Source organism: Ovis canadensis, chromosome 23, assembly GCF_042477335.2.
Source record: "Ovis canadensis isolate MfBH-ARS-UI-01 breed Bighorn chromosome 23, ARS-UI_OviCan_v2, whole genome shotgun sequence".
Classification (NCBI taxonomy): Eukaryota; Metazoa; Chordata; class Mammalia; order Artiodactyla; family Bovidae; genus Ovis; species Ovis canadensis.
The window spans coordinates 59,429,597-59,442,987 of NC_091267.1; the positions used below are offsets into that span (position 1 = coordinate 59,429,597).

The 13,391-nt window shown below is 44.3% G+C and overlaps 1 protein-coding gene across 1 annotated transcript in view; it reads right to left on the reverse strand.

The window, feature by feature from the left end:
* The window catches only part of PSTPIP2 (proline-serine-threonine phosphatase interacting protein 2), a 96,276-nt gene that overhangs the window by 42,657 nt on the left and 40,228 nt on the right, over positions 1-13,391 (reverse strand). Inside the window, exon 2 of the mRNA XM_069568449.1 lies at positions 11,186-11,286. Within this exon, the coding sequence (XP_069424550.1) occupies positions 11,186-11,286 (101 nt within the window). The remainder of the gene's footprint in view (positions 1-11,185; positions 11,287-13,391) is intronic.

The following is a 13,391-nucleotide window of genomic DNA, read 5'->3' on the forward strand; positions in this document are numbered from 1 at the left end:
TCTTCTGGTTCATTTCTTGGTTGGCTGGATTTCATCAATTCATGATCTTTTACCAAAATGGCTCAGAAGGGAGGGCATCAGTATTTCCTGAGTTCTTTCATATTTGAGGCCATCTACCTATGGCCTTCATATTTGAGGTTATTATTTTTTATTGAAGCACAGATGATCTACCATGTTGTATCAGTTTCAGGCATACAGCAAAGTGATTTAGTTATACGTCCACCTATATATTATTTCGCAGATTCTTTTCCATTACAGGTTATTACAAGATACTGAATATAGTTCCCTGTGCTAAATAGGAGGTGACTATTGTTTATCTATTCCATAAGTAGTAATACATAACTATTAACCTCATACTTCCAATTTATCTTCTTCCCTGCCTTTTCCCCACCTTTCTATTTCAGTAACCTTAAGTTTGTTTTCTACGTCTATGAGTCTGTTTCTATCTTGTAAATAGGTTCATTCGTATCATATTTTTTAGATTCCACATGTAAGTGATATCAGAATATTCGTCTTTCTCTGTCTTACTTCACTTACTGTGATAATCTCTAGGTCCATCCATGTGGCTGCAAAAGGCATGATTTCATTCTTTTTTATGGCTGAGTGGTATTCTGTTGTGTGTGTGTACCATATGTTCTTGATTCATTCATGTGTCAAAGAACATTTAGGTTGCTTCCATGTCTTGGCTATTGTAAATTGTGCTGCGATGAACCCTGGGGTGCATGTATCTTTTCAAATTAGAGTTTTCATCTTTTCCGGATATATGCTCAGGAATGGGATTACTGGATCATATAGTATTTTTAGATTTTTAAGGAACCTCCATACGTCAAGGCTGTATATTGTCACTCTGCTTATTTAACTTATATGCACAGTACATCATGAGAAACGCTGGGCTGGAAGAAGTACAAGCTGGAATCAAGATTGCCGGGAGAAATATCAATCACCTCAGATATGCAGATGACACCACCCTTATGGCAGAAGGTGAAAAGGAACTGAAAAGCCTCTTGATAAAAAGTGAAAGAGGAGAGTGAAAAAGTTGGCTGAAAGCTCAACATTCAGAAAACAAAGATCGTGGCATCCAGTCCCATCACTTCATGGGAAATAGATGGGGAAACAGTGGAAACAGTGTCAGACTTTATCTTTTTGAGCTCCAAAATCACTGCAGATGGTGACTGCAGCCATGAAATTAAAAGATGCTTACTCCTTGGAAGAAAAGTTATGACCAACCTAAATACCATATTCAAAAGCAGAGACATTACTTTGCCAACAAAGGTTCATTTAGTCAAGGCTATGGTTTTTCCTGTGGTCATGTATGGATGTGAGAGTTGGACTGTGAAGAAAGCTGAGCCCCAAAGAATTGATGCTTTTGAACTGTGGTGTTGGAGAAGACTCTTGAGAGTCCCTTGGACTGCAAGGAGATCCAACCAGTCCATTCTGAAGGAGATCAGCCCTGGGATTTCTTTGGAAGGTAGTTTGGCCACCTCATGCGAAGAGTTGACTCATTGGAAAAGACTCTGATGCTGGGAGGGATTGGCGGCAGGAGGAAGAGGGGACGACCGAGGATGAGATGGCTGGATGGCATTACGGACTTGATGGACATGAGTCTGAGTGAACTCCGGGAGATGGTGATGGACAGGGAGGCCTGGCGTGCTGCGACTCATGGGGTCGCAAAGAGTCGGACACGACTGAGCGACTGAACTGAACTGAACTGAATACAGTTGTTCATAGTACCTGCACCAATTTACATTCCCACCAACAGTGTGTGAGAATTCCTTTCTCTGCACACTCCAATATTTATTATTTGCAGACTTTTTGATGATGGTGTGGCATTTATATTTAAATGATACCCTTGCTGGGGTAATGCATGTTCTAAAACTTTCCCTCAGAACTCTGTTAAACTTGTTCCATTGGCTTCTGTCATTGAAGAGAAGACCAAGGCGATCCAGTTTCCCTGCTGTCCATTCCTGTTTTGGGAATTTGGCTTGTTTCCCTTCCTAGATACTTGAAGTATTCTTTCATTAATTAAATAACTTAACCTGGATGAGGCTCTTTATGATCCTCTGCAATGAACATTTAGTATTTTTACATGTAGAAAGGAATTAAGGCTATTTTCATTAAAAATATTTATATATAGTACATATATTTTATCTTTTCAGAATTATATCCTGAAGATTTCTTGATAATCCTTTGTGGTTTCTAGGAGCAGAATTTACTCAATTCCTTTCTTCTAGCACTAAGGCACCAGGAATCTGAACTCACCTCAGATGGCATCTGATCCCCATGGAGAGTCCTAAAATCTGACAAGTATAGTCAGCCCTGTACAACCTTGGATTCTGCATCTGCAGATTCCACATTCACAGAGTCAACCAGCTGAGGATGAAAACTATTTGGGGGAAAAATTCCAGAAAGTTTAAAAAAACACTTGAATTTACATTGGATTTACATTAGGTATTATAAGTAACCTAGAGATGATTTCAAGTATCCAGGGGGGTGTACGTAGGTTATATGCAAATAGTACACCATTTTATATAAGACTTGAGCAGCTGTGGATCTTGGGAGGTCCTGGAAAAATCCCCCACAGATACTGAATGATGACAGTAGTGAGTTCCAGCAGGCACAACAGTGTGCTCTTTGAAGAAAACAAGGAGCTTTGATAAAAATGAAACTACAACTTCACCTTCATGAAATCAGGTGAACAACCACAAGATTGAGAAACACTGCAAATGGGAAGCCGTGGAATCCAGGGACCTGCAGCCAATGAAGGAATCACTAGGACTTTGCAAAAATCACACCCAAATAAGTAGGCTTTTATCTAGATCACCCTCCTACCAACTATCCAAAATTTTCCTCTCATCTGCTCATTAATTTGTCATTTACTGAACTACTATGTGCCAGGCATCACACTGGGAGAACGAAGAGGTGACCAAAATATGAGGCCTGCCTAGAAGAGCTCATGGGTGAGGGACAGCAGGGAATGTAAACCAGTACTTTCATCTGAATATGAGGTCCACATAACAGGGGCCATAATAAAAACGTACAAAATAATATATACATAACAGAAGAGAGCTTCCCTTGTGGCTCAGCTGGTAAAGAATCCGCCCGCAATGCGGGAGACGTGGATTCGATCCTTGGGTTGGGAAGATCCCCTGGAGAAAGGGAAAGGCTTCTCACCCCAGTATTCTGGCCTGGAGAATTCCCAGGACTGTATAGTCCAACAAAGAGTTGGACACATCTGAGCAACTTTCACTTTTACTTAATTCAATATGAAGGTGACAGGAAGACACAGGAGAAGAAAGACATGTGATGATAGGAGAGAGTGGAGTTAGAGGCTGCAAACCAAGGATTCATTTAACACAAGAAGCTAAGAAAAAGTGTTTTGTTCTATACAGGTTTTGAATTCCTTTACCTTTTATTGTGTGTACTGAATACTCCTTATGTACTATTCTGATTGTTTGCTCTAGTTTACTACCAATAAAAGACCTGTTACTCACAAAAAAAAAAAAAAAGAAGCTAAGAAAAAGACACGGTCTCTCTACTAGAGCCTTTATGAGCACATGAGCCTGCAGACCCTGATTTTGGACTTCTTGCCTTGAAAATTAGGAGACAATAAATTTCTGTTGTCTAAAGCCACCCAATTCACTGTAATTTGCTACAGCAGCTCTAGGAAACTCATATATTAATAATGGTTTGGCTATAACTTGACCATGAGAAGCTGACATCTAAGGGAACTGGTCACGCCCACCTTGGCAATCTATCATTCTCAAGCCCATCCTAAGAGATGGCTGGCCCACAGTGAGGACCCCAGAAGGAGAGCTGTAATCAAGATAGGTTGACTTCTCCCTGAAAAAGAACAGAGGGAGTACAGGAGCTTGTGGAAAGAGCCCAGAGCCCAAAGCACTGGGGCTAGGATCCACAGTTAACAGCTGCTAATTTCACAAAGCGGTTTCACAAGCACGGTTCCCTCCTCCCCACTCAGCATCATGTTGCAACACACAGTTAAGAGGGCTGATCTGACCACCCAGTTCCCAGAGAAACCTCTTTTCAAAGAATATATGCACAACATTCTTAGGAGACCACTAAATAAAGTGGAAAAAAAATTAGATGTGGGGTCAAGAAGTCCTGGCTCTACTATTTACTGCTTTCGTAATCTTGGACAAGTCATTTAAGCCCCCACTGAACCTCAGCTTTCTCAGCTGTAAAATGGAGTCGATATATTCTCTATCTACCTTCTAGGCTTAATCTAACAACATTAGTAATGGGTACCGTTCACCTACCACTTACCCTGTACCAGGTACTATACACAACTGAAGGAGTTGACAGCACAGATTCCAGGGTCCAACTTTCCTAGGTTTGAAATCAGATCTAACCCTTTATTACCTGTCTGATTTTAGGCAAGTTACCTAACCTCTCTGAATCTCTGTTTCTTCACTTGTAAAATAATGATGATAAAACCTGCTGTACAGGGGTGTTTTGAGAATTAAACGAGATAATATATTTAAATAATGTCGGAGTTTATAACTAATAGTTGTTTTTGTGCAGTCGCTCAGTCATGGCTGACTCTTTGTGACCCAATGGACTGTAGCCCACGAGGCTCCTCTGTCCTTAGAACTAATACGCCTTCAATAAATGGCGACTATGGATATAATCTCATTGAGTCACATTAGCCACCCTCTGCAGCAGGATTATCCTCATTTTTATTTTTATTTTTTTATTTTTTTAAACGATAAGGACTCTTTAATACCTCACAGAGAAACAAAGGCCTGCTAAATTACTAAATAGTTTACCTTTTGACACTGCTTCCTTAAATCACTAGGCTGATAGACGCATGCAAATAAATGAAGAGAAACCAGATTCATTGCGACTTCGAAGCTAAAATTTCAAGCATCCGTATAGGCAAATACAGTAAAGCAAAAATAATGGAAAACATGTAAGTGACATGAAGATTTAGAGAACATGTGACTGGAAACAGAACATTTTTTTGACCACAGAAGTTAAATAAGCTATTCAAGATTTACTAGAGAAACACTAAAAATTATTACTCAGGAAGATACAATTCTATTACAACATCATGATTTATTAAAGCAAAGGATTCTATACAACAAAGGGCCTTAACAGTTGTCTATTCTCAGCCAAACTTCTCTATAAGTTAGTTTCCCTTAATAAAAAACATGTTATACTTTAAATTAGTAATTTAACTGATGAGGAATTTACCATAATACCTATTTTAACACTGAACAAATCTAACCACTTATTGGACATTAATGTAAAATCCTGACATAGAATTTGATTTAAAACTTCTCAAAATAAATTCATTAAAACAGGTTCCCTGTGAAAATATGTAAGAATGAAAGCTAGCATAATGGCAGGTGCAGTCTTTACATTTTATTAACCATAAAAGATACTTTTCTAAAGAGTCTAATAAAGACATTAACTGTGCAAAAGCTGATGAGATTTACAGTCTTAAATACAAGCACCAACACAGAAAGGATATTGTGTCAGTTCAGTTCAGTTCAGTTGCTCAGTCGTGTCCAACTCTTTGCAACCCCATGAATCGCAGCACGCCAGGCCTCCCTGTCCATCACCAACTCCTGGAGTTCACCCAGACTCATGTCCATTGAGTTGGTGATGCCATCCCGCCATCTCATCCTCTGTTGTCCCCTTCTCCTCCTGCCCCCAATCCCTCCCAGCATCAGAGTCTTTTCCAATGAGTCAACTCTTCTCATGAGGTGTCCAAAGTACTGGAGTTTCAGCTTTAGCATCATTCCTTCCAATGAACACCCAGGGCTGATCTCCTTCAGAATGGACTGGTTGGATCTCCTTGCAGTCCAAGGGACTCTCAAGAGTCTTCTCCAACACCACAGCTCAAAAGCATCAATTCTTCAGGGCTCAGCTTTCTTCACAGTCCAACTTTCATATCCATACATGACCACTGGAAAAACCATAGCCTTGACTAGATGGACCTTTTTTGGCAAAGTAATGTCTCTGCTTTTCAATATGCTATCTAGGTTGGTGATAACTTTCCTTTCAAGGAGTAAACGTCTTAATTTCATGGCTGCAGTCACCATCTGCAGTGATTTTGGAGCCCCCAAAGATGGAGTCTGACACTGTTTCCACTGTTTCCCCATCTATTTCCCATGAAGTGATGGGACCAGATGCCATGATCTTCGTTTTCTGAATGTTGAGCTTTAAGCCAACTTTTTCACTCTCCTCTTTCACTTTCATCAAGAGGCTTTTTAGTTCCTCTTCACTTCTTCCATAAGGGTGGTGTCATCTGCATATCTAAAAGTCCATTAATTCTACACTTAAGAGGACCATTTCTTTATGTAAGCACAATCTCATTTATGAATTACACATGATATGTAGTTTAGGATCCATCTACATTATGCTTGTAACTGCATGCTGCTGCTAAGTCGCTTCAGTCGTGTCCAACTCTGTGTAACCCCATGGAATGCAGCCTACCAGGCTCCTCCATCCATGGGATTTTCCAGGCAAGAGTACTGGAGTGGGTTGCCATTGCCTTCTTCTTATCCTCATTTTTAAACATTTTTGCTGCGCTGGGTCTCCACTGAGGCCCCTGGGCTCTTCGTTGCAGCCTGTGGGGTTTCTCTAGTTGCAGCACACAAGCTTCTCTTGTTGCAGCTCAAGGGCTTCTCACTGAGGTATGCAGGCTTTTTCCGTTGCTGAGCACAGACTCTATCTAGAGCATGCAGGCTCAGGAGCTGTGGCACATGGGTTTAGTTGCCCACAGCATGTGTGATCTTAATTCCTCGAACAGGGATGGAAGAACCCACATCCCCTGCACTGGAAGACAGATTATTAACCACTGGACTGCCGGGGAAGTCCCTATCCTCATTTTTATATTTCTCATTTCCTGCTCATATCAGGAACTCAGTACGTAATGTCTGGCCCCATCGAGGGTTTCAGGGGCAGGAGAGTCCATAAGCTTGGGCTACCAGAGATAAGACAAGCTCATTTTAATTGCCAGCCAGTGGAAGACCTCAGGCTGGAGTGTTATGTAGAATGCTGTCTTTAAAGGAAAAAAAAAGAAGAAGAAGAGGAGAAGGAAATTTGACCTGGACTTTGAAGAATGGAGAAAATCTACTTAGGAGTCGCAGAAAAAAAGAGAACATTCTAGGTGGGGAAATAAAGAGAACATTCTAGGTGGGGAAATATGGAGTAAAGATGGAGAGGCAGAGACATCCAAAACACACTCACTAATAATCTCTCTGGCTGGGACAGATGGAGTGGGTGTGGTGAGTGAGAATACGAAACAGAAGGAAAAGGGAGAGAGAGAAATCTCTGTGCTTAGAACAAGCCCAGCCTCCAGGAAATCACCTGCCCTTCTGCCTGCAGTGGATAAGTCATCAACACAGGGTCTGCGTGAGATGCCTCTGGAGCTGTTCTGGATTCTGTGACTTTCTAGGTTCTCATGGTAAGTTACTTATCCAATCTCATCTCAAAAAGCTGCATTTTCATGCAAAGAAAATGGAAATAATAATACCTTATGCAGTTGACTGTGTCAAAGGAGGCCATTTCACAGGGATTTGTAAACCCCAACTGTAACAAAGATCCTGAGACAAAACTCTGAGAGCCACACACAGCAAGCGCTCAATGTGTGACTTGTTACTTTGTAGCTGTTCAGAGGTTGGTTGTGGTTGTCATCAACTATACCATCACTGATAGAAGACAAGGCAATTTACAATTTACCGGATACATTATTTGTTTCTCTGCTTTGTTACTCATTTGCTGTGTTACAGTAAGTCATCCAGGACTTACTGGGGACTCGTTAGCTATAGGGCACACACTGAGACACTGCCTCCAGATTGGCCATACAGATGCAAGAAAGGTAGCATTCCTGCCCACTCCAGAGGAGAGTGTGACATGCCTCTGTTCTGTCCGGGCACAAACGAGTGTAGACGGATTACTGCAATCCATCTGGTACAACCAAGGACAAGGAGACTTCCTAGCTTCCAAGATGGAGGTTGAAACACAGCATGCAGGGACCCAGTCCTAGCTGCATCTGAGAGAGAGGGAGAGGGAGGTCCCCCAGGGAATGCAGTATTTCTCCCTACCCCTTGCTGCCCCTGGGCAGGTAGAGCTACCTACCAGAAGTTCCAGAGAGGTTCATGGTGGGGTTCAACATTTTGGAGGCATAGAAGGCCACCACCTTAGATATAGGGCATATTTAGTCCCATATTGTAGATATGTCATAAATGTATGTGATTAGCCCTCATGACACTGAGCAAATAACAGTTTCGCTTTCACACTTCATGAACAAAATAACAAATGTGCATGCATGCTAAATCGCTTCAGTCGTGTCTGACTCTTTGTGACCGTATGGACCCATCAGGCTCCTCTGTCCATGGGGTTCTCCAAGTAAGAATACTGGAGTGGGTTGCCATGCCCCCCTCCAGGGGATCTTCCCAATCCAGGGATAAAATAATAAATAATACATGACAAACTGCTGTTATCTCTTCCCTGTGTGTGTTTTTTACTCTAGTCCATATGAATACCAAACATCCCAGGGTTCCACCTGAAATTTATGGCAGCTCAGTAAAGTAATGCTCAAGCCCCGAGGAGGGAGTTTCAGCAATATCAGACCACGGCCCAGACTGAGGCCCAGGCCCCACACACACCACGCCCCTATGACAGCAAAAAAGAAAGGCTGGACCCCCAAAGCTGAAGAGGATGGCACCTCCCCTGCTGAGTTAACCATGAACAGAACACGCGCCCTTGATGGAGCAGTCTCCTTCTGGCAAGCATACCAGCAGGAAAGGAGGCCCAAAGCCAGCAGCCTCCTTGATCAGGGGCCTCAAGCCCCCCACCCAGGGCAGATGTATCCGACACCTTGACCTGATGCCAGCAGATTCTGCCCTCAGACTGGAGGATACAGGGCTGGCTTCTTTTGCTATGAAACTTCTGAAGAAAGATGACCATACACTAGAAATACCACATAAATGTTTAATAATTTTTAATTTGCACATGCTTTCTCCTCTTACCCACATATTTCTGTGAAACACTTTAAAAGTGAGATCTTAGTTTTTGAGTTCTGTTTGGACTTGTGATTTTCAAACCGTGGGTCATCATGACCCATTTGTAAACTATAAATCAATTCAATGGATTATGACCAGCAGTTTTTAATTAAATAGAACTGAACAAAATAATAGGATGCTAATGTTTAATCAAACTTTTATTTAATGCATATGTGAACTGGGTGGCACTGTAAAATGTATTTCTTATGGAGTGTGCGTTAGTCACTCAATCGTGTCTGACTCTTTGTGATCCCATGGACTGTAGCCAACCAGGCTCCTCTGTCTGTAGGATTCTGCAGGTAAGAATACTGGAGTGGATTGCCATGCCCTTCTCCAGGGGATCTCCTGACCTAGGGATGGAACCCAAGTCTTCGGCATTACAGGCAGATTCTTTACCGTTTAAGCCACCTGGGAATGATTTTTTCTTACTGAGGGGTATAGTCCAAAAAAAAAAAAAAAAATGCAGACACCACTGAACATCACCATCCTGGTTGTATCAGGGGATCCTTGACTCGACCTGCCTGGGCAGCAGAAGCTTAGACTAGTAGCCAACACTTCCTTTGTGTATGTGAGGCAAAGTTATTTCACTTCCAGGAGAAAATTTATAAATGCCCTACTGGAGAAGAAATACAAAAGCAAGGGATGTTCTGCAATCCTTATACCCTGTGCAGTGGGGAATATCTTGTGTGTTTGCTACTTTGTCAGAGCTCTGCTGCAGAAAGGAGGAAGCCCACCCCCAGTGCCTGCCCAGAGAAAGGAAAGTTGTAACTCGGCATCACCACTTTCTACCAGCTTGGGTAGAAGATGGAGGCTGGTCCCTCAAAGGAGGCACAGTGACCAGCTCCATGGAGCCTGACAGTGGACAGACCTCTCTCTGTCCACCTCTCCTGAGACTCACAGTATGTCAGAACTCAGTTCCCCAGGACCTTTGAAACAGTTTAAGAGGGAGACGCCTCACCATCAGAGCATGGGCAACCAGCGTGAGCTTTGTTACCCTAATGTTCTCCCCTGGAGGAGGGCATGGCAACCGACTCCAGTATTCTTGTCTGGGAAATCCCATGGACAGAGGAGCCCGGTGGGCTATAGTCCATGGGGTCACGAAAATGCTGGACACAAGCTAGCTACTAAACAATGTTCTCTTAGGCTTCCCTAGTGGCTCGGCGGCAAAGAATCTGCCAATGCGGGAGACGCAGGTTTGATCCCTGAGTCGGGAAGGTCCCCTGGCAAAGGAAATGGCAACCCACTGTAGTACTCTTGTCTGGGAAATCCAGTGGACAGAGGAGCTTGGTGGGCTACAGTCCATGGGGTCGCAAACGGCTAAACAGCAGCAATGTCTTCTTGAGTAGAAAATAAAAGACTTGATTGAAAACATTTTGCTGTCTGCACCTCCAAGTTACAGATCTCTCACTCACTGCCTTACAGACAGAACAGGTTCATCAGTTTGGGTCCTGGCAACAACCCAGATCTTTGACCAAAAATCCCCCTAAACCACTCCTCCATCCAGAATCACTGGGAAATGGAGGATTCCAGATGAATGAGATATTCCACAAACTAACTTAGCCATTAAGTATAGAATGTTTTTAACCTTAAAGGAAAGGAAGAGAAGGGAAGAGGAGGGGAGGGAATCCTCTAAACCATGCCAGATCCCCCCAGACCTCCAAGCCCATCACCATCCAGAGGGGCCTGCCCCTGCATCCTTCTCACTGATCCCCCAGCTCAGTGGTCTCTGAACCAGGCTCTGTTTCCCTCCACTGCACAGGCAAAGCCTGCAGTCCCCCCGTGATCCTCCACTCATCCAAGCCACCTCGAGTTGAGGGACACTTTGAGATCCCCTCCTCCATGAAGCTGCCCCCCTTTTTAGCCAGTCCTCCACAATCTCCCCTTCTCCCATGAGGTCCTCCAGTATCAGGGGTATCACAGAGCACAGCACTTTGTTACATTTTGTTTGTCATTTCATTCATAAACTTTATCTCTCCCACCAGTTCCTAAGTGCTTTAGGACCAAGATATCCTTTACTTCTTGGGTATCATTCTGTAACGTACCGCAGCGGGCCTTGTAAACCACTGAAAACAAACACAACCCGTAAACTGTCCTTGTCTGTGTGGGAGCGTTCTGCCCACTGCGTCTTCAGAGGAAAAAGTAACGGCATGTACCTTTCTTTTAAAAAGTCTTCAAACTCTTTGCAGTTCTTGCGGCCATTGTTCAGATGCTGGATGATGCTGTCGTAGCCAATGGTGCTGAGGATGTCTGAAGTCTGGTGGGAAAAACAACACTGAGTGAGATGGGGAACCGGGTGATGTCAGCCCCAAGGCCTAAAGCGAGGACGGGGCGGGGGGGACCCGGGGAAGCCGGCCACGGGGACTTTTTGAGATGCTTACCTCCAACGCACATGTGACCAAAAAGAACAAAACAGAAGTTCAGAGTTCATGTAGCTGTGGAAGACTTTTTAGAATTATGAAACCATAGGGTCACAAAACAGGAAGGAAGTGACAGAGCATTGAGAGGCAAGTGGTCGAGGGAGCTGGCCGGCTGGGGGCCCCTCCCTGGGTCCCCACCATGCTCTAATCAGGCCAGGAACTGAGCCCCCCTCCAGCCTTCTGCTGAGCGAGCTCCATCCTGCAGTGGGAAACCCACTCACACCACAGGTCCTCGTAACGAGAGCTACATAGCGTTCACTCTGGCCTCCCCCTTGTCTCAGAGCTTCACCCCAACAGCTCTTCCCGCAGCCAAGAAGCCTGGTCTGAGGGTCAAGGGCATCACTGAGCCAGGCCCCAGGAGAGGGAGGAGGGGCTGGCTTTCCACTGTAGCGGGAAGGGAAGACCAGCAGCGAGCAGGCCCCGGATGGCCTGGCCCCAATTTGGGGGAAATGAATTTTTCTTTCTTTCTTTTTTTTTTTTTTTACATTTTAAGCAAGCCATTTCAACTCAGTTCAGTTTCATCACTCAGTCGTGTCTGACTCCTTGCGACCCCACGGACTGCAACATGCCAGGCTTCCCTGTCCATTACCAACTCCCGGAGCTTGCTCAAACTCCTGTCCATCGAGTGAGCCCTTTATTCCCATTTTGTTCTACTATGTGCTCTGAGGTTGGAGGAAGCTGCCTAAGTCTCCCAAAGCAGTAGCCCTGGATGCAGTGTCTTTTAAAAATCAAAGTCTCCTCAGCTCCCCAAACCAACAAACCAGGAGCTCTGAAGAATACCCGCTAAAGTGTCTCCTATTGCGGCTGGCTCCCTGGTTCCTACTCCACAAGGGCATGTAACAGGTGGTCTGATCCAGACTCCAGGCCCTTAGGGAGCTTGGTTAGGTGGTCTCTTGGTGTGTCCTGGGGAGCTTTGAAATGAGCCACCCCTAGCCCAGCCCCACAACCCTCTGTCTGCTGAGGAAACTACTTCTCTGCCAGTGAGGGGTGGGGTGGGGGTGGGGGGCTCCTGAAGATTCCTCTCTCCTGTCTGCTCAGCCCAGGACACTGGAGAAGCAGAATTTCTCTCTTCCATTTGCCGCAACTCCTCATGGCCTGGCTGAACAAACAGGGGTCCCAGAGAGACCCAGCAAGGGCAAGGCCTGAGGCTGATTTCAACATGGATTCAGAAACTTAACTGGCCATAATTCACACTGCATTTTTAAAAGATGGATTATTGAAAGTATAGTAAATTTTACACATGGACATACAAATCAATCTTAGTTAGAAATACATTTAGTTCTATGGGTTCTGGCTGTTGTTTGAGCATAGATTTAGGCCTTGGGAAGCCTAGAGAAATAGCTTCCATGAAAGCTTTATTTCTCTACCCTCCTTGCTCCACACACACACTCTTCTGTCTCAGCAGGGCAGACTTCTGACTGCCCCTGGAGTGCAGTGCTCAATGGCAACTCCAAGACGATGCTTGGTCTTGGTCCAAATCCAGCCCCTCCAGCCCCAGGGTTTCTGGAAGCCTTCCCTGAGTAGCCCTAAGGCTTCTTCCTCTGGGCTCTCAGATTGTCCAGCTCCTGAATCTGCTGTTTGCCACCCCTCCTTGTGAGTAGCCTTGCGGGCCCAACCCCACTCCAAGTGCCTGTAGCTTCTTCTGAGTCTCAGGTCCTACACACACACACACACACACACACACACACACACCAAAAATCTAGCTTAATATTATGCACACCAAAGGTCTACAGTAACATTCTGCGAGATGAAAATGCCTATTGTGTTCCCAGCCAGATGCACTAGAACAATGAAAACAAAGACTCCTGAGGGAATGAATGGGTGGGTACAAAGTGTCAATGTTAATGTTGCTTTGTAGTCAGAAGTGCTTTGGTCTTCCCAGGGAAGTACTCTTGGGTTCTGTTTTATGATATTCATTTGGAAAAGGTGGTTTCCTTTTTCT